This window comes from Terrapene carolina, unplaced genomic scaffold (assembly GCF_002925995.2).
Source record: "Terrapene carolina triunguis isolate 2854851 unplaced genomic scaffold, T_m_triunguis-2.0 Scaffold95, whole genome shotgun sequence".
In the NCBI taxonomy this organism is placed as follows: domain Eukaryota; kingdom Metazoa; phylum Chordata; order Testudines; family Emydidae; genus Terrapene; species Terrapene triunguis.
In genome coordinates, this window is record NW_020664446.1 from 14,162,074 (window position 1) to 14,181,896 (window position 19,823).

The following is a 19,823-nucleotide window of genomic DNA, read 5'->3' on the forward strand; positions in this document are numbered from 1 at the left end:
TGTGTGTGTGTGTGTGTGTGTGTGTGTGTGTGTGTGTGTGTGTGTGTTAGGAAACACCAACTCATAATTAGGCTTGTGCACTGTACTGGAAGGAAAATGGATGTGCTGAGGTCAGTGTGTTTCCTTATCAGCAGGAGGCAGAAGGAAGTTGCCTGCAGAGGTGCAGCATCTGTCACTCAGTGGGAGGAGGGAAGAAGGGAAATACTCCCTCTCGCCAAGTTTGGGAAGGGAAAGCCCTGTTTCCAATGCTTTGATCACCCTTCTGTGGCAATTCAAACTCCCAAGTCTTCACAGCCACACTCTTCCCCCGCTCCACTGCCAAATCCTTTCGTTGTTTGTAAGAGGCCTGGCCCATTCCACTTCTAGTGGTACAGACCAACTCTCCTGTCCTCCCAAGGTTAAAATCCCAGGCTCACTTGTCTTCCCCCTCCCGACCCATCATTGCCTCTTGCTGACAGCTGCTAAGGCTTTGTCAACACTAAATTCTGAGGCAAACTGAAATTCCGTTGGCAATGCAAATGTCAGATAAGCAGAAAAAGAATCAGAGCTTTTCTATTAAATTAAATACTGAAATAAGCAGTCACTTGATGTGCTTTTCTGGATTAAAAAATGAGGTTCCCAAGAGCTTTTCCTCCTAGCAACACTGAATTTTCAGTCCTACCCAGACTGCAGAAGATAGATCTTTTCTACACTGACCTTTCAGCTACTGGTATATGTCTCACTGGGGCAAATAATGATGCTCTGGTGAAAATCCACTAGATGTTTGTACCAGTTAAGCTACGCCAGTACCTGAGATTATTGTAGGCGAGGCCTTAGATCCACCATGCAGCAGGATGTACTAGAAATACTTGAAAAAAGGATTATCATCAGGGCTTCATACAATGAGGTTTTTTAAAAATGTTTGTGGTTCAAGTGGTGAACAGAAAAGGTCTGAATATCAGCATAACCAAAATATAACAACATGCTTCTGTGTACAGTAGTTCTTGTGTGCTGTCTATGTTCAGTACCTCCTGTAGATAAGGAAGCTTTTAAAATACAATTATGAAAAATACACAGTATAGTGCAGTCTTTCCAAAAAAAGTATGCTTTATATTACAAATGCTGTACTACATAGATTCCTGACATGCCCCAGGAGAGCCCCTAAAGTCTATGTAACCCTGTTACCTGTCCTACTCCCTTTAATTGGTTTAGTGGTTGGTGAGGTTATATTTACTTACTACTCTACCATACAATTAAACATCATCATCACCATCTTATATTGTACTTTTCAATTGATATATTTTAGTATAAAATTACCTGTGTAAATTGCTGGTGGGATCGTAGCAGACCCGATCTCTTAAGTTCTTAAAATCCTGATAGCAATTTTTTGTCATTTCATGGTAACGAACACCGTATCCCAGTTCAGTGACCCTTGCTCTAGGCACAAACCCAGTCCAACCAGGAATAGGGGGCTCTAGTAAACTTCTCTTAGTTATTACAGTACCTGCAAAATGACCAAATAAATGCCACCTCAAAATTACACCTAACTGCCCAAGAAAATATCTGCTTATATTTACCATAGAGGATAAAAAGGTTCCTGCCTTATAACAAATGTTCTCGGTTAATTGACATGCTTCATAGAATGTTCATTAGTCACTTTATATCACCAAGAGTGGGTCTCACCACTTTTGATATGCCCCTTAGGGGTGCCTAGATAACTTTTTCTCTTTTATGGGGCCAGATCCTGAAGTCCTTCCTCACTTTTGAATCATCCTTCCTCAGGCTATGAAAGGACTTTAGAATTTAGCCAGCGGTCATTAAAGGCCTGATCCAAAGCCCACTGAAGCCAGTAAGAGTCTTTCCATTGAACGTAATGGGTTTTGCGTCAGTGCCTAAGTAGGGAATAGGCTCACGCATATAAATATATGTTAGTACCCATGGCCTGTCAAAATTCCAACACAGGAAATTACATTCTACCTGCTGAAAGATGCCTTGCAGTTTCAACAGGACACAGTTGAACTTTCTATTCTAAACTGCAGTGTTGTCTTGTTGTGCATTGCCACGTTCAGACAGAGCTGGCTGCTATTCAGTGGTGCGTTAAGTTATGTAGGAAGAAAGGCACTAGTTACAGACTTAAGAACTGTCACTCAGGAACATTCTATCTGATGACATTGGGGTTTCTAAGGTAACTGCAGGAGGAAGTTCTGAACATCTTTTACAGGGTGGTCCTGGTCCTGGTCCTGGAACTCTTCTGATCAGATGAGAAATGCTAGCTTGCCGCAGCTGGTAGTTAGGAATCCATGACGGGCAATTGGGGTTGAGCTCAGTTTGGGTCAAAACACTCTATGTTTGGGCCTTGGTGTTTGGCGTTCATGGTTACTCACAGTCTATGAATCATGGAGAACCACAAAAGGGGCTCACTTACCCAGAGTGAGGAGCCCGAGGAAAGATTTGGAAAGAAGCTATTGCTGCAGTGAAAATCAGGATACATGAGACATCCTGAGATCCACATGAGTCACAAGATCAAATGAAAATGTTTTGCTTTTCCTCAAGACTACTTTAAGAGTTCTCTCTCTCTCTCTCTCTCTCTCTCTCTCTCTCTCTCGCTCTCTTTCTTTTTAATAAAGAAAACACTAAAGGCCAGATTCTGCCAGCCTGACTCACACTCAGTAGCACTTTACTCTGCAAACAGTACCCCTGAAAGAATGAGAGTACTTGCAGAGTAAGGTAGCCATCAGCATGAGTAAAGGTGGCAGAATCAAGCCCCAGAAAGACAGGACAAAATTTTCAAATGTGAGTGCCTAAAATTAGATACCCAGATAAGATTACAGATTTTCAGGGATGGTGGCCATTTGTAGTTCCTACTGCGGTCAGTCTGGGCAGCAAGTGCTCAGCCCCTCAGAACAGCAGGTTGGTTTTACTCTAGGTTTAGGCAGCCAGATTTGAAAATATTGGCTTCAGATTTTTAGATAATAGTACAATTTGAGAGCATGCTATTGCATGAATCTATTCAGAACCCCATTTATGGAAGGATTTCTGGTTAACAATTACAATTGATGTAAGAGCTATGTAAAATATTTCATATCAAGATGAGACTCTGTCCTTAAATATACACACCTATTTGAGAAAACCTTGAGATTTAGAATAGAAATGAAAGATATAGGGGCCAAATTCTGTCACTGAATGCACGTGCGTGTAACGCCCACAGAAATCAGAGCAATGTGCTAGCGACTGAAGGTAAAAATTGGTTCTTACTATGTCCCTGAAGACTGTAATTATAATTCACATTGTACTAGTAACATTAATTGAATGTTTGGCTGAAATCAAGTTCATTACAACTTAAATACAGTACCTAGCACATAAGGATGGTGTTTATAATTATAGTCATAAAGTGCTTGTAAAACATCTTCATTGGAGCAAATAGATGGAAGTTTGGGAGTAGTGGCTGCTATGTATCTCAGCTCATTCTGTGCATCTCTGCTCCTTTGAGTAGCGTTGTGGAATGAGGTCATACATGCCATTGAATCATCTCCATAAGTAGTGCCAATTCTATAGAATCTTTGGGGGATGTAGCCTAAAAGAGTAAGCAGAATAAATGTTAAAAGCTCACAAGATCTAATGGAACATATTGCAAGCATTTACAGACAGAGTGAAATTATCAAACAAACAAACATAGAACATTATCTGCCATTCTTAGTTCTTCAAATTACACACACACACTGCAATTATATAGACGGTTACAACTACAGTGATCTCCTATGACCTTAGAAACAAGCCACATTTTGACAAGGGCTATGAAAGTACAATCCCCTTATGACAGATCAATTCTGCTAACAGCAATTCTCTTTACTGTACCAAAACGTCAGTCTGAAGGGTGGTTTGAAATGCCTTTTTTTTTTTTTTTTTTGGATGCTTTGAAAATGCAATTTCAGATAATTCATTTTGGTTGGAAATTGTGATTGTATTAAAATGAACTCCTGAATTATAAGAAATAGATGTAGGTCTTTTGTGTGGGACCAACCCCCAAAGCAGACTTTCACCATGTAATAATTTTCATTATAAAGAATAGATGCATATAGCACAAGTACATATTCCTTTAACATTGAACCTGAATCTATTATGACTATGTTAAATGCTAAAGAAATAGAGATAAGAATCTGATTTAAATCGGATGGGTCTGAACGAAAATCCCACTTCAAACTGTCTCTGAATTTTGTCAGTCTGAACTTTGCACTGAGCCAAAATCCTGGTTCTGAACTATCTCTGAACATTGGGGTGGTTTAGTTCTGGATCCAAACGTTGTGGATCAGGTCCAGCTCTTATGTGAACTAATCCAAGAAAGTAAATTCAAATGCAAAGCTACTATTCTGGCCCAAATTCTCCAGATCAGCTGAGCTGTGCATGTTGAAAGTCTAGGGAGGGGGTGATTTTAAGGCATGTTTACATTTCCCCAGCCCCAGGGCTGCCAGGCTTTGGCATGGTAAAATAGAGCAGAGGATCATGGTACGGTAGCTGCTATTGCAGCTCTTTGTGAACAGAGGATTTTCCATGATGCAGGGGAATCCTCCACTGGCTAGTTAAGTTGGGTTTAAAGCTGAGAAAGAAGGTTAGGATGTGGCCCAAACACATTATTTACCTGTGTATCCAGGTATCAGACGATTGCACACATCCACGGGTTTTTGATTTGGTTTCATGCTCTCTCTGTACCTGTTTGAAAGTAAATGTATATTTATACGTGAACTTAGATCCTAATATCAGTTAAGCCAGTTCATGACATATCTGTTATATTACTAAGAATAAATATTAGTCAATCTTAAAACTCAGCTAATGGGCCAAATTCAGGTTATTACATTGGTGTAAACTCAGAGTAATTTCACTGCAGCCATCTGAACTCAATAATATTCCTCAAATGTAATCAAGAACAGAATATACTATACTTCTTTTTTAATATTCACTTTTTCTACTAAGCAATGTCATGCAATAGAATTTTTAAAAATATATAGCTAAATCACGAGGCTTTTTGTGCAGTTATATTAAGATACCTGGAAAGGAACATTAAGGTACATAGGATGTATTGATGTCATCACCAAGGAAAATACTAGCCAGATATGCATACATTATTTTTACACTACTGAAGTACGTACATAGGCCCTCTTATGCCCTAGCCTGCTGTTTGAGAAAATGCCTTAGCTAAATTATATTTAGGCTTTAGATCATGCCTAAGTTAATATTACTTCTGTATTTGCAGTATTTCAAGTATTTCCTACAAGTATAGCTCAAATATTGCACTGAGGGAACTATCTCTATTTACATAAGGCAAAATCAGCAAGGTTTTAAAGGTGATCACTGTGCCTCCACTAGTTTTCTTAATGAAAACCTAGATGACAGTGACATCTCCACCATGATCAAATTCCGGAGTATAAAATAACCTGAAGAAATTGGACCAACAAACTGCAATGATGTGCCAGAAGAAACGATACACCAGGGAAAAGTCATACCTCTTGGGACAGGTGGAATTGTACCTGCAATATAGGATCTGTACTGGGACCGGTCCTGTTTAACATATTTATAAATGATCTGGAAAGGGGGGTAAACAGTGAGGTGGCAAAGTTTGCAGCTGATACTAAATTACTCAAAATAGTTAACTGTGAAGAGTTACAAAGAGATCCCACAAAATGGCGCTACTGGGCAACATAATGACAGATTAAATTCAATGTTGTAGGTGCAAAGTAATGCCCACTGGAAAACATAATCCCTACTCTACATATAAAATGATGGGTTCTAAATTAGCTGTTACCACTCAAGGGAGAGATCTTGGAATCACCAGGGATAGTTCTCTCAAAGCACCTGTTCAATGCGTAGCGGCAGTCAAAAAAGATAACAGAACCACTAGGAAAAAGATAGATAACAACACAGACAATATCATGCCACTATATAAATCCATGGTACACCCATACCTTGACTACTGCATGCACTTCTAATCTCCCCATGTCCCAAAGGCTATATTAGAATTGGAAAAGGTATAGAGAAGGATAACAAAAATGATCAGGTGTATGGAACAGCTTCCATATGAGGGGGGATTAAAAAGACTGGGATTGTTTAGTTTAGAAAAAAGACAACTGAGGGGGGAATATGATAAAGGTCTATAAAATCATGAATGGTGTAGAGAAAGTGAATAGGAAAGAGTTATTTACCCCTTCAAATAACACAAGAAACAGAGATCACACAATTAAATGAATAGGCAGCAGGTTTAAAACAAACACAAAGAAATATTTCTTCACACAATGCATAGTCAACCAGTGGAACTCGTTGCCAGGACAAAAGTAAAATTGGATTAAAAAAAGAATTAGTTAAGTTCATGGAGGACAGATCCATCGATGGCTATTAGCCAAGATGTTCAGAATCACAACCCCATGCTCTGGATGTCCCTAAATCGCTGACTGACTGGACGACAAGGGATGGATCACTCGATAATTGCGTGGTTCTGTTCATTCCTTCCAAAGCATCAGGCACTGGCCACTGTCAGAAGACAGCATACTGGGCTAGATGGACCAGTGGTCTCAGCCAGTATGGCTGTTCTTACGTTCTAACAGTGCGTCTGTAAAATTAACATTGCGAAACAAAAGAAAATACAAAAAGAGCAATAAAGATGACACAAAGATTGGCGATTAAAATGGGAGGAGATGGAAGAAACTAACATGTTACAGCCTTGAAAAGACAATATCCAGTCAGGGGAAAGGATATGATCACAATGTTAAAAGTACAATTAAGGCAATAACAAATGAAGGAAAGGAACTTCCCCCTGAGAAGCTAGTAGAAAAAGAGCAACAACCTCAAGGTAAGGAAATTAAAGTGTCAGCTACATATTAGGAATAACTACTTAGCAGTAAGAGTTCTGGGGTCAGGTATAGACTAGAAAACACCAGCCCTGCAGTTATTCAATAAAGGCCAGTTGCTGCCATCCTTATATATGCTCAATAGTACCTTATGCCACAAATAAGGATGGACGTTGAAGTGAAAAGTGGGGATATAACCCCACCGCCACCAGAGTAATTCCCTTACCTACCAGTGACAAGTACCTGTTCTGGAACAGTGCTGTCCTGAGCATGGAGCTGTATGAGCACATAATGTATTGCATAGACATCAGTGCATACACATTATAAAGACAGACAGGTCTACTTGTGACTGGTGTAACTTTACTAAAATCAAAGGAAATACACTGACACTCACATTGTAAGTAAGATCTTATTTGTTTATAGTTCTTGTAAACCCAGGGGTACTTTATAGATTATGCATACTGGAGTCACTGCCGTTCTGTCCAACTCTGAGGTGCAGCTCTGGTGCGGCACAGCCACACAACCCAACCCTCGAGGAAGAAAAGGTGAAAGGATCCCATGGCAGTTTCTGTAAGAGTCGAGGGTTAAATTCTAATATATCAAAATATTGCCCTTGTTCTTTCTATTGGACAATATATTCTTCATCTCTTCCGGGCCTTTAGTGTGGTACGCTGCTGCTGTGAAATGTTCAACATTGGCAGTAAACAGCGACTGTGTTCTGCCACAGGGGCCGACTTTCCAAAGTGCTGGGGGGTGCTTGAGACTGCCCGAGGCCCCGCCCCCACTCCACCCCTTTCCCCAAGGCCCCACCCTGCACCTTCCCACCCCCGCACCACCTCTTCTCACCCCACCTCTTCCCGCCCGGTTCCACCCCCTCTCCTGAGCGCGCTGCATCCTCGCTCCTTCCCCCATCCCCAGCCTCCTGCATGCCGCGAAACAGCTGATTGCGATGGGCGGAAGGCAGGGGGAGCCCGCCGGTGGGTGGGTGGTGCTGGGGGGGGGAGGAGGAGCTGATGGGGGGTTAACAGTGGGTGCTCAGCACCCACCATTTTTTCCCTGTGTGGCTGCTCCAGCCCTGGAGCACTCACGGAGTCGGCACCTGTGTTCCATTGTAGTGACCCCTATACCTAACATGAAACTGAATTAGATATTGTATTAAATTTCCAGTGGTGTTATAGCCATGTTGATCCAGGATATTAGAGAGACAAGGTAGGTGAGGTAATATCTTGTATTGGACCAATTTCTGTTGGTGAGAGAGACAAGCTTTTGAGCTACACAGAGCTCTTTCTCTGGTCTGGGAAAGGTAGTCAGCATGTCACTACTCAATGCAAGGTGGAACAGATTGTTTAGCATAAGGATTTAACATGTTGCAAGAAACCATTCAAGTGAAGTGGGCAGTTAACACCTCTGGGGTGATCGGACAAAGGAGGGTTAGTGGGTTATAGCTTGTTGTAATGTGTCATATTGTATGAAAATCAGTTTGTGCACCTTAGATGAAAAATGTCAAAGTACAAAAACTCATATGAGATAAACTACAGGAGTAATTTATGGAAATAAAAGTTTATAATAATACTTAAGAGAGCCTGTATATGTCATCTAAAAAGCCTGCAGCTTTAGGGCCTGATCCTGCAGACACACATTATCATTATCAGTAGTAGCCTTGTGGTAATGTCTAAGAGTCTTGGCTAGACATGGGCCCCATCGTGCTAAGCATTGTACACACTTCCAGTAAATGAGAGTCCTTGCCTCAAAGAGTTATCAATCGGAGATCTATGTGAGGAACTGTTTGCAGGACCCAGGGTCTTAGCCCAGCCTACAATTTTTAATTTAGGATTTTTCTCTGTAATTAAAATACCTTGTCTGGGACTTTCATTCACACGCCACTAGGGTGCAGGTAAAAATGGCATTATACTTAGGGGGGCAAATCTACTTTGAGGAGGTGTTGAAGTATAACACCACCCGGCTTCTAGTTATTTATTTTTAACGACATCTAGTACACTGTGGCTAGTGGTCTCTGGAAGTCAATATTAGCTAGTGTAGTGCTGATTATGCCGTGGGCATAAAAAAGCTCAGAGAAATTCAGGTGGGCCACAGATAACAAGTCACCACTAAGGGGCCCGATAAAAAGCACCAGCTGGAACCAAACATTCACTGCTTGGTGCAATGTCCCATGGGGGAAGCCACCCCACACTGAAGGCAGAGTGGGGCTTTGTTGTTGATTCCTCTGGCAGCACACATTCACCCAGCCTGCACTGGAGGTATCAAGGCTTCCTGCTGCCGCTAAAGTCCCTGCAAAGCTCCCAGCAACCTAGTGGGAGCAGGCGTGGGCCCCGCACTACAGGGGGCGGCGGGTAGGGTTGGACTCGGGACAGGCACTGGGCTGGGCATCAGCACTAGAGCCCAGGGCCCCTTACCCAGAGCTCTCCCCAGGTCCGAATGCACCAGGTGCCTCCTGCCGCTGGCTGGGCTCCACAGTTGGACGAGCTCAGCCGAGACAGCTGCTACCTGCAGCCCCTGCACTCAGCCAGGGCATTGTGACCTCAGCCAGCCAGGGTGGGGTAGCGGGGGCTGGGAGTGCAGCTGTGCTGGGGAGATAACCAGCAGGGCCTGGCCCCGAGCCCCAGAGAGCGGGGCAGCAGCAGAACTAGGTAGCATTTGTGCCTGGGACTGACTGTAACCCCAAAGAGCATCTGCTCTCTGCCTGTGATACACCATCACCCCCTCCTCCACTGCTCAACCAATCGCATAACCTGTGCTACACCCTTAGCCAACAACCAATCCGGGCTGCACTGCACACTCCACTAACACACAACCTGTGCTACACCCTCTAACAAGCACACAACCTATGCTACACACACCTGCAGCCATTACTACACTCTTTAACACACCCAGAGTCTGTGCTTACACACACAAATAATTACACTTTCCTTGGTGGTAACCAGGAAACAAAATATATCCTTCAACTGTGGGGAGGTCATTACATTGTCATTTTGATACATCTCCGATCTGCAATATGCCTCTTGATTGTTGACCAGATTGCTAGCTTGTGAAATATTATTTTCCAAATGCTGTTTCAAAGTAGGACAGAAATGGTCATTATGGGTGAATTTTGTTAACTAATGGATTCTTTTTCAAATATCTTTACTGTATTTTAATACAGCTGGTGATTATCATTCTACTTGAAGACAAAATTGAGTGAAATGAGTTATGGTCTCTTTCTGTGTTATCCACTGTTTCAAAGGTACAGTCCCCCAGTATCAACACAGAAATGAATTATAGCAAAAATATTGCACAGACATAGTTCATCTACGTGAAGTGCAGCCTAAAGTGTTGAGAGTCCAATACATTTATTCAATATATCCTATAAAATGATCTGAGTTTAAAGAGCTCCACAAGCAAGGTGTAGAACAAATGCTTTGAAGTTCTCCATTCACAAAAGCTTGAATGTCAACATTTCTGCTTTAACCCAGTTAATTTTATAACTAGACCAAGTGCAAACATCTAAAATGTCCATGATCTATCTAATCCCTGTAAATTCTTACATGGACCCCATCACCAAAGCAGGTGACAGTGATTCTATAGAATCATTTAACATTAGTAGATACAATGCTTTGGGATTTACCCCTTTTACAACATTTGTGTGTTTTCTAGCTATGTCAGTGTGGGGCTCTAGAGCTAATACTAAAATAATGGTGGGAAAGGACAACCCTGTCATGTTCCTTTGAGACAGTGGGAAGCTGAAGCTGAATTATGTATACTGCTTACTAGTGCTGGTTGGGAATTTTCTATCAGAATGTTTTTTCAATGGAAAATGCAGTTTTTGCAACAGTTAAATTTCCTGTGAGAAAACTCTGATGTGCCTCAAAATATATTTTTACCCTCGTTTTGATCTGAAACGTTTCAGTTTGTGGAACCAAACAAACATTTAATTTTGGGTCAGTTTGACGTTAATCTGTGATTGCCTCACCTGCTGTGCCTCATGTCCATCCGCACTGACCTCTATGGACTGAGCTGCCGGGCTGGACTACATCTCCCAAGAGCTCCTAGGTCAGCTGCATCCCCATCACCATCCCTCAGCATAAGGAGGAGTAAGTAGGCCTGGGGCAAGCTGATGGGCTCAGAGGCAGAAGGAGATATGGTGGAGCCCCAACCGCTGTGCCTGTTCCTCTGTGGTGTGAGCTCCATAATGGAGTTTATCCCAGTGGCAGAAGTTAGAATAGCTCCCTGCTGCTCTAACTTCCAGCGGTGTTGGATGGCCAAGGGGAAGGGAGCTACAAACAGGTACCTGCAGCTGCCATTCTCCACTATGTCCGAGCACAGCTCAGCCCTAATAGAGAATCAAAGGCTGAATCTTCTGTTATGGGAGCGCTAACTCATTTTTGTCGCCTTGTATAAATAGCAAGATTTCAAACTTGTTTTGAAAATACAGCAAAAAAAAATCAGATTGGTACAAAGAAACTTAATATTCAAAATATGTTCTGAGTTCATAAGCCTGAACCAAACCAGCAGACCTGAACTTCAGAATACTCAGACTCCAAATCAAGAACCGAATCACAATTTTGCAACTGGACCCTATCTTTAGAATAGTCCAAATCAAAACTGTAGCCACTGAATTTGGGTACAAATACAAATAGATACAAATAGCCACTGAACTTGGGGGATATTTATAATCCTGATCTGAATTCTGAGGCTTGAGGCCAACTCAAATTAATATCTTGAGGTTGTGTAATTAATGTACCTTAAGATACATAAGCGGTGGCAACATTGCTTCTCTAACTATGCTGCCAACCATTTCCCAGCTCTCTCTCATTGTTCATAATATCTTTGCAATATACAAGAGTGCATAATATGCTTTTTGGCATTACAAAGCCATTTATGCCTTAGCTATATCTAACAATATAGAGAGAGTTGGATCAACCGGCAGGAGCCTTCTAATAATCTACAATGTATGTAAACTATGCCATCTTTGCTCTGTTACGCATATTAAAAAATAAGCAAATACAGGAGAAATATATTTAAATCTATGCTAAAACCTGCTACTTTCTAAAAACATTTGCAATACTTTTTATAACAATTTTTACATTAAAATCAAAGATGAACGGTAATAAAACACTCTACCACACAAAATCCAGAGCTTTATTGTATTTTATTTGACACTTTTGAAGACACAAGAGTACTCAGGTACAATCCTAACAAGTTGTGAACTGCTCCAAAGGTCGGTGAAATCTGAATTAATCTTGCACATAGAGGTGAACGAGACCACAATGACTGATATTTTATAATATAGTTTAAGAATACTCCAAGCAGGTGAGTATTGTAATGTTATGCCCAACAACTTTTATGCCATTCATCCATTTAAGCCACTTTGTAGTATAAATATGCAGCTTATCTCAGCTATTAAATCTCTGCAATATGTAATTAGGCCTTCTCATAATAATGCATTCAATCTCCTGTATATAAAAATCAGTGTAAGAATACTGATACATGCTGCCTATACCATCACTGTACATTCATCAGACTCAACCACAGCAAGCTGCTAACTTCCAAACTAGAGCTAAGCAACTTTAGGTCAAACTCTCAAGTCGTCACCCAAGCAGAACTTCCATTGAAGTCACTGGGAGTTTTACCTAAGGACAGGAGGGTTTGTTTGCTTAAAATAGCACAATGTAGTCTGAAATGCCTTGTTCTGCAGGGAATTTGCTGCAGAATACACTTGAATGTCTATTCCATAAACAACTCAATTAGAAACTTTTGTCCTACTGAAGTTCCTACCAGTTTTACAAGCCTAACAGATGGTTCAATTGATGTTAAAATAGGCTTCCATATGCCACTTATATTTTGAAGTTGTTTAAAAGGGCTACAAACTACAGCATGTAGTTGCAGTGTAATATTCTACTTCTAATTCTAAAAGGCTACACTTTCTATTTTGGGGTGGGAGGGTCAGGGGAATGAATCGGGGACTGAGCAGTCGTTTGCTCAGCAATCCTCAGTTCTGGGAAAATAAGTTTTACAGTGCTCCCACTAGATTGAAAGAGGAAGGTGGGGTGCAAAAGTGTGCAAACTCTTCTCATTTCACAACAACAAAATCTTTTAAAAAACAAAAAGCTTGGATCAAGTTTGAATCTTTTAAAAGGTGAATATAAAATGTGCAGAGAATCACTGCTGTTCAGGGGTTACATTTCTGAGGAGCTGCAGAGCTCCCTTCACTCACTGCCGACATGCTGAAAGCATCACTCATAAATAAAAGGACAAATTAATCCCAGATGGATCTCCATTCAACATGTAACAGGGCATTATATTAGCCTTAATTCTGCACTGACTTAAGACCAGATAAATACTTTAATATCAATGGAGTTCTACGGGGTACAAGTCTATGCAGAATTGGACCCACATAATTTAACATTGGATGTAAGGATCTTAAACCTGCTTTTCTTTATGCAAGTCATATTTTGGCACTATTAGACAAAGTATTGGGCCAGATTCACAACTCGTGTAGGCTGGCATAGCCTGGACCTGTAATGATACATAGCCTTCCCTAGGTAGTTGGGTAAGTACCTATCATAGGATCTGAAGTCTCAGGGCGTAAGTTCTATATTTTCACATATTTTACAGGAGAATTCATTCATTATTATGATGCATCCTTGAAAATGAAATGGTGACCATTTGAAACAAGAAACAAAACCCCCAGCAACTGACTAGCATGTCTGTATAGTACGTTCAACTGGTCTGACTCGCATTGCAGGAAGACTGTTGTGTTCTCTGACACACCAACACTGCTCTCCCATTATTATAAGATCATCCTTGCACATTCCATATTTTACCATCTTTAAAAGCCTATAATTACAAAAGCTGAGTGAGAAACTGTGTTATTTCAAATTAACAGCTGAATGCAATCAACAGAGGCAAAGAGCATTTTTATACAAGAAAATAACACTGTAGAAAGAAAGAGTCTGTACAGTATTTAAATATTGTATATACATAAAATTATATTGTTCATAACTCATCTTAAAGGTTCTCTTATTTGTAAACCAGGAAAGGCAACCAACAGAAATCTTATATTTAACATTTTAAGCAGAGCAAGCAGCAGGAAACAATGCTAGCAAGCAGTTTGTAACTCTATAAGAAATACCTAGCCAGATAATGTGACTAGCATTTTCCAATCCCTTTTTTATTTAATTCAGTACATTTTTTTCACATTCTACTAGGGAATTCTGCAAGAGAGAGACAAAGAATTCAAGGGCAGAACATAAGGGTCCAATCCTGCACTCTTTTCTTAGGCAAAATCCCAATTAAGCAGTATCTTCAAGTAAGTAGTGCAGAATCGGGGCATAAATTACTAAAGTGATTGATAAAGCTTCCTTTTTCAAAAACCGTCAGTAATGGCTTCTATGGTTGTAACCTATGCTTAACTAAAGGAAAAGGGTTCCGCTAAACAATTAACCTTTCAACGTCTTGGAAGTGTAATACATTGCAGCAGGTGAAGGGGCAGCCTTGTTTAAAATAAAAATGCTAAAAGTATTAAAAATATCAGTGTTTTTCAGCCGATGCTACAGTTTTGTCCAAGCCCTCAAGATTGGACGGGGGTTTGGATTTGAAACTGAGATTCCTAGTTCATGGGTGATGCAGGGTTCCAGGAGTGGCTCATTTATAGATTTTTATAAAATGAAAGCTGCCCTTTCTGGAGCTGCGGTGCTCCAGATGTGTGAGTGTTAGAAGACATCTTAGTAAAGCAGTACCATTTGGAAAGCATGGTGACACCATAGGCAGTACTGTATTTTGCCTGCATTACAAACAGACCCCGATCATGCACTGTGCTCTGGTATCTGGCTGGCGCTCATTGCTGAACTGGGGCTTTTGTTCTCTGTCTCCCATGTTACTTACTGCCTGTGCAGCACACCTCCAAAATATATTTTGTTCAACTAAAATGTTTACTTTAATATTATTGATCCAGAAAACTTTCCCTTTTTCACTTGTATACACTTCTGGGGAAGTCCTCAGTCTTCCAAAATGATAAAACAGTGGATTAACTTGTCAAAAAATGCAATCATAGATTTCAGATTAATACTGATAAAAAAACCCCTAAAATGGAAAATTTCTTTGTTATCAGAGAATTTTCAAATCTAAACCAGGGTAACAGCTGTTAACTTTGATATAAATAAGAGCTTTAGAAATAAAGGCAGACATTTGCAAACCCGAGGACTTAATGTTTGGCTCCTAAATCCATAGGCAGGCACCTAACACAGAAGAGTCCTGATTTTTCCCAACTGGTGAGTATTGTCCATTCCTAGTGAAGTCAGTGGGAGATGTGGGTGGTCAGCATCTTTGAAAATCAGGTCTCTAATCTTTGTGTGCCTAAATACAGATTTAGGAGCCTAACTTTAGGCATCCAGATTTGGAAAATTTGGCCAAAATATCTAAAACAAATGAACACTGCCAAAAAGTGATGTGTTCTCATAGTCAGAAGACAGTGCTGATCAAATAACTAATCCCCACAACAATCCTGTAGGTAAATGTTTGCAACCATTTGGGAATCTTCAGCTTAATCTTTAGCACCTGACAACAGTTTGTACTATTTAATAGAGGTGGGATTTTCAAATGCATCTAAGTGATTTAGGAACATTGACTTTCAATGGGACTTGTGCTCCTAAATCTCTTAGGACTTTTGAAAATCTCACTAGATCATTAAAGAGGAAAATAAACCTTGATATATCTCTACCTATTGGCTGTTCTCATCTAGCCTGCTGAAATTCAAGTGGATTGTGTCATATATGAAAGTCAGAAAATGGAACATTGAAATAATAGTTTTGCAGATGGACCATGGTAGGAGGGGACTTTTAGTAATTTAAGAAATCAATACCAGCTTTGACACTCTTAGAAGTGGCAACATCAATGGCCATGGCTTTAATCTCAGTGTCCCCAAACTGCATTAGCGTTTTGATCTCCCTCCGAGTTGGCACCAAAGTATCAGTTCCTGTGAGATCCAGACGAAGAGTGCCACACTTTTTCACTCCAGGCTCAGTGATGAAACTGACGTTATCTTGCTCCGAGCTGTAGATATTGATCACTATTACTAACTGGGAAGGCTTGGCAGGCGTGTAACTGCGTGACACTGTTTCTCCAAGAGCTACAGATTGGTCGGCTGAGATAAATTTGTCAAAGACATCAGTGCACCATCGTGTGCCGTCTTTAACCAGCAGCTTCTCCGGCGGGTGCTTTCCTTCCACGAACCGATTCAGGACCCCCACCCCATAGGTCAGAGGGGAACGTCGCACTTTGATGACAGCAGGGTCTAAGCCAAAAAGGACGGCGCCTTTGAGGATAGTGAGGCCCACATCCTGAGGAATGATGATTCGACATTTTGAACCGAAAGCATTCTGGACAGCTTGTTGGAGTAAAGGAGCTTCAGCAAATCCACCCACCAGGAACAGAAACTTGACATTGGTTACTTCTGGCTTTTCAAACAGATCACCTAAACAGAGAGACAAAGCCTGCTCAGCTAGGAAAACTTCCTAATGGCAAAACCCATTAGACTGTGGAATAATCTTGCAAGAGACATGCTGGGCACCCCATCACAAATATCCACGCATAGGACCAGAAAGAAGGCACATGTCTGGAATGGCTCCCTGAACTCTGTGACACTTCCAAAGTATCTTTTGTTCTGAGAGTCTATTGTTCGGAGAGAGAAATGTCCTGTATTTAACATGGAGGATGTGCCTGAGGGGGCATAGCCCTCAAAACAGAAGAAAATTTTGAAGTATTAGGGCTGGTCCACACTAACCCCCCAGTTCGAACTAAGATACGCAACTTCAGCTACGTGAATAACGTAGCTGAAGTCGAAGTATCTTAGTTCGAAATACAAGGTACTTACCGTGGGTCCACACATGGCAGGCAGGCTCCCCCGTCGACTGTGCATACTCCTCTCGCGGAGCAGGAGTACCGGCGTCGACGGCGAGCACTTCCGGGATCGATTTATCGCGTCTAAACAAGACGCGATAAATCAATCCCAGAAGATCGATTGCTTGCCGCCGAACCAGCGGGTAAGTATAGACATACCCATAGAGTCTAAATACACATTTCAAAACTTATTTTCATCTTAAACCAGATTGTTATTTATTTATTTTTGCTAGATGAAAGCAGGCACATTTCTGTGCAAACCAATCCAACAGCCAGTCTGGGGGCAGAGAGGGAAGCCGCCTAGATGAATATCCCCCATGAGCTTCTGACATCCAAGACAGCAGCCAGGTATTTCCAGGCAAAACTGATTAATGCTGACTTTATTACATTATATATAATCACCCAATTTTAGAATATATTAATACTTCTGATTCCACCATCTCAACCAAAATGTATTCCACCTGCAAAATAATATCTCCTTAAATTCTTCTTACATATGTTCTCTCTTTACTTAAACCCATGTTCTCTAGTTCTGGTCTATCCAAAAAACTCATATTGATTAAGTTTAATGTTATAGTTACCGGCACCTAGTTTAAATGCTTCAATCATGCTGCCTCAATTATCTGTCATAACAAAATAATCCTAGTTCTCTCATTTTCTATTCATATATAAGCTATTTTGTTGCCATTATATTAGTTGCCTTATTATGCTGTGCTCTAATATAATTATACAATTTTTCATATAGGATGCCCAAAATTGGACACTATATTCCAGATATAATCAATCCAGTATTGTGTACAGAGTTAAAATAATATTCTCATGCTTATTATACATAATATATTCCACTTGATACAAGTCTAATAGTCTTACGTTGGACTGAGAATTTAGACACGGGGTTCCTCAATCTGGCCCCATCTTCCACTATTATATTAACACATCCAATTATGTTTAAACCAAGGCTTGGAATTATTTTCACCCAGATGCATCACTTATTATTTGTGTATTGTCAGTGGTAAAATTGAACTGGACAAAACGATGAAGAATATGTTGTGGGAGACAGTCCTGCATTGGCACAGAAATGAACTAAATGTCCTAATATGTCTTTCTTTCTTTCTTTTTTCAGACAAGCTCCAAATTAATGTGAAAGAAAGAAAGAAAGAAAAAAAGAAAGAAAGAAAGAGGATATTGACTATTAATTAGGTTTCAATCTTCTAATGACTTGTATTCCTAAAAGCGCAAGAGGAAATAAAGTTTATGCAGCTTTAGTACTGATTGCCTGGTCAACAGATACAGAATAGCCAGAAATATCTATTAAGATACTAGGTGACTTGGAGCAACCCTGATAGTCATTTTTTGGGTGATTTGAGGGAATTAAATTTTTCACCCACCATTCATGGGGTCAAATTACCCCATTAAACATAATTCCCAGTTTTGGGGCTCTGATAGATGGGTATTTGGATAAATCATACTTCAGTTTACGTCCAGTCAGAAACTCATTACACCTTGATACATACTAAGATGTTGAATGATCTGGTCAATTGTAGGTTTGAAAAGGGCATTCATTGCATCTGGACTCATCCTTAGCATTCCTTGGGAGGACCACTTGACAAAATCCACACTGCAACAAAAGAGCAAAGGAGGCTGTTAAAATGAGTTCTAATTTTAAAAAGAGTAAGCCGGTACTTGAGCTGTAGGACATGGCTGATAAGAAATTAACAGATTTACAGCCTCTACGTTAAGCGTATCATTTGCAGCAGGTAAAATGGCCAGTCCCTGTCCACCAGCATACTTGAGTGTGCCTCCCACCAGCAATAATGCCTTTTGTTTAATTGTGGTTTTCCTGGCCTGACTGCCTCCCAGCAGCATCACTAATGTTCAGAGCTCTACTGAAACATTTTATGTTCCCTCCAATGTCAGCTCATCTGAAACAAAGCTAATGCATCCCCCAGAAGGAAATGATCCTTTCAGTTAAAATAGCAGTAGATCTCAAGGCTACTGCAATCACGCAAAGAAGATTAACAGGCTTGGGAGCTCTAGGGACATAAATAAGAGTACCACACATGCATGGGAGGCAATTCCGTTCTGAGCAGTGCATTGTGAAGTGCAGGCAAGATGGCAAGGAAATGTTTGAATACAGGAGTAGGTTATTCCACTGCTGACTCACATAAACTGGTTACAGCTGGGTCATTTTCTCCTTTTCATTCACATATATTTAAGGTGTCACCTTTATAAACAATTTTCATCCCCTCTTGTTGCCGTCTCCATTTCTTTGGCATTTACATTACTTCCAAAAGGCACCACTATGAATGATTCATGGGAGGGAAGAAGGGTTTGTAGTAAGCAGAAGAGTACATTTCTTTAAGTGTCTAAGCCCCATTTTCTAAAGTGATTTTGGTTTAGGATGGAATTATAATAGGATTTAGGAAAAAATTAACGCATAATTCTTCTTGGAAGGCAGAGAGTTGCATGGGAATGTTATGAATATGGATGGGGTTGTGTGAAAGGAAGTAAGAGTGCGGGTGTGTCCATGTACAGAATGTGACAGATTCTTGGACTCAACTCCATCTGCTTTGCACTGCTGTCCAGAATTCCTACAACAGCCGGCTGTGTGCCACTGGCTCCTGCAACCCACTGTATGAAGGGCATGTCAAGGGTGGAACTCTCTGTGGACCTGCTACAGTTGGTGTAGGCTGCTTTCAATTACACCAGAAGCTCTTGTGGCTTCTGGTCAGCCCAGAATCAGATAAGTGGGAAGGTGACTCTTAGCGGCACTGAATATAAATGCAGCGCAGCTAAGAATCTAGCCCTACACATATAGCCAGAAATACAGGAGACTGTCTCAGTGTGGAACCTTAGGAAATGGTGCCATATAAATAAAAATGGTCTAGTGGAACTCGCAGAAAGAAGTCTACAGTAGGATGCAAGTGTTATGGAGAAAACTCTTAAGAAAAGCTAGAATATAACTTTCTTTTCTGGTAACTGTATCTGAGGCAGTATGATTTTCCCATCATTAGATTACATTTTCTCACTACAATCTATTACGCTACTTGCAATTAGGATATTTTATTATTCTTTCCAGCAGTGAGTAGTTAATTATGAATCTATCCAGGTTCA

General features: G+C 40.7%; 2 protein-coding genes across 2 annotated transcripts in view; both read right to left on the reverse strand.

Moving 5' to 3' along the window:
• Positions 1–4,679, reverse strand: part of CUNH10orf82 (chromosome unknown C10orf82 homolog) — a 6,361-nt gene extending 1,682 nt beyond the window's left edge. Inside the window, exons 1-3 of the mRNA XM_024198439.2 lie at positions 4,616–4,679; positions 3,332–3,553; positions 1,297–1,483 (exon numbers count right to left, since the gene is read on the reverse strand). Of these exons, the coding sequence (XP_024054207.1) occupies positions 1,297–1,483; positions 3,332–3,553; positions 4,616–4,673 (467 nt within the window). The 5' untranslated portion in view covers positions 4,674–4,679. The remainder of the gene's footprint in view (positions 1–1,296; positions 1,484–3,331; positions 3,554–4,615) is intronic.
• A 7,271-nt stretch (positions 4,680–11,950) lies between these two features.
• Positions 11,951–19,823, reverse strand: part of HSPA12A (heat shock protein family A (Hsp70) member 12A) — a 77,309-nt gene continuing 69,436 nt past the window's right edge. The window contains exons 11-12 of the mRNA XM_026651083.2: positions 18,224–18,327; positions 11,951–16,284 (exon numbers count right to left, since the gene is read on the reverse strand). Coding sequence (XP_026506868.1) covers positions 15,650–16,284; positions 18,224–18,327 — 739 coding nt within the window. The 3' untranslated portion in view covers positions 11,951–15,649. The remainder of the gene's footprint in view (positions 16,285–18,223; positions 18,328–19,823) is intronic.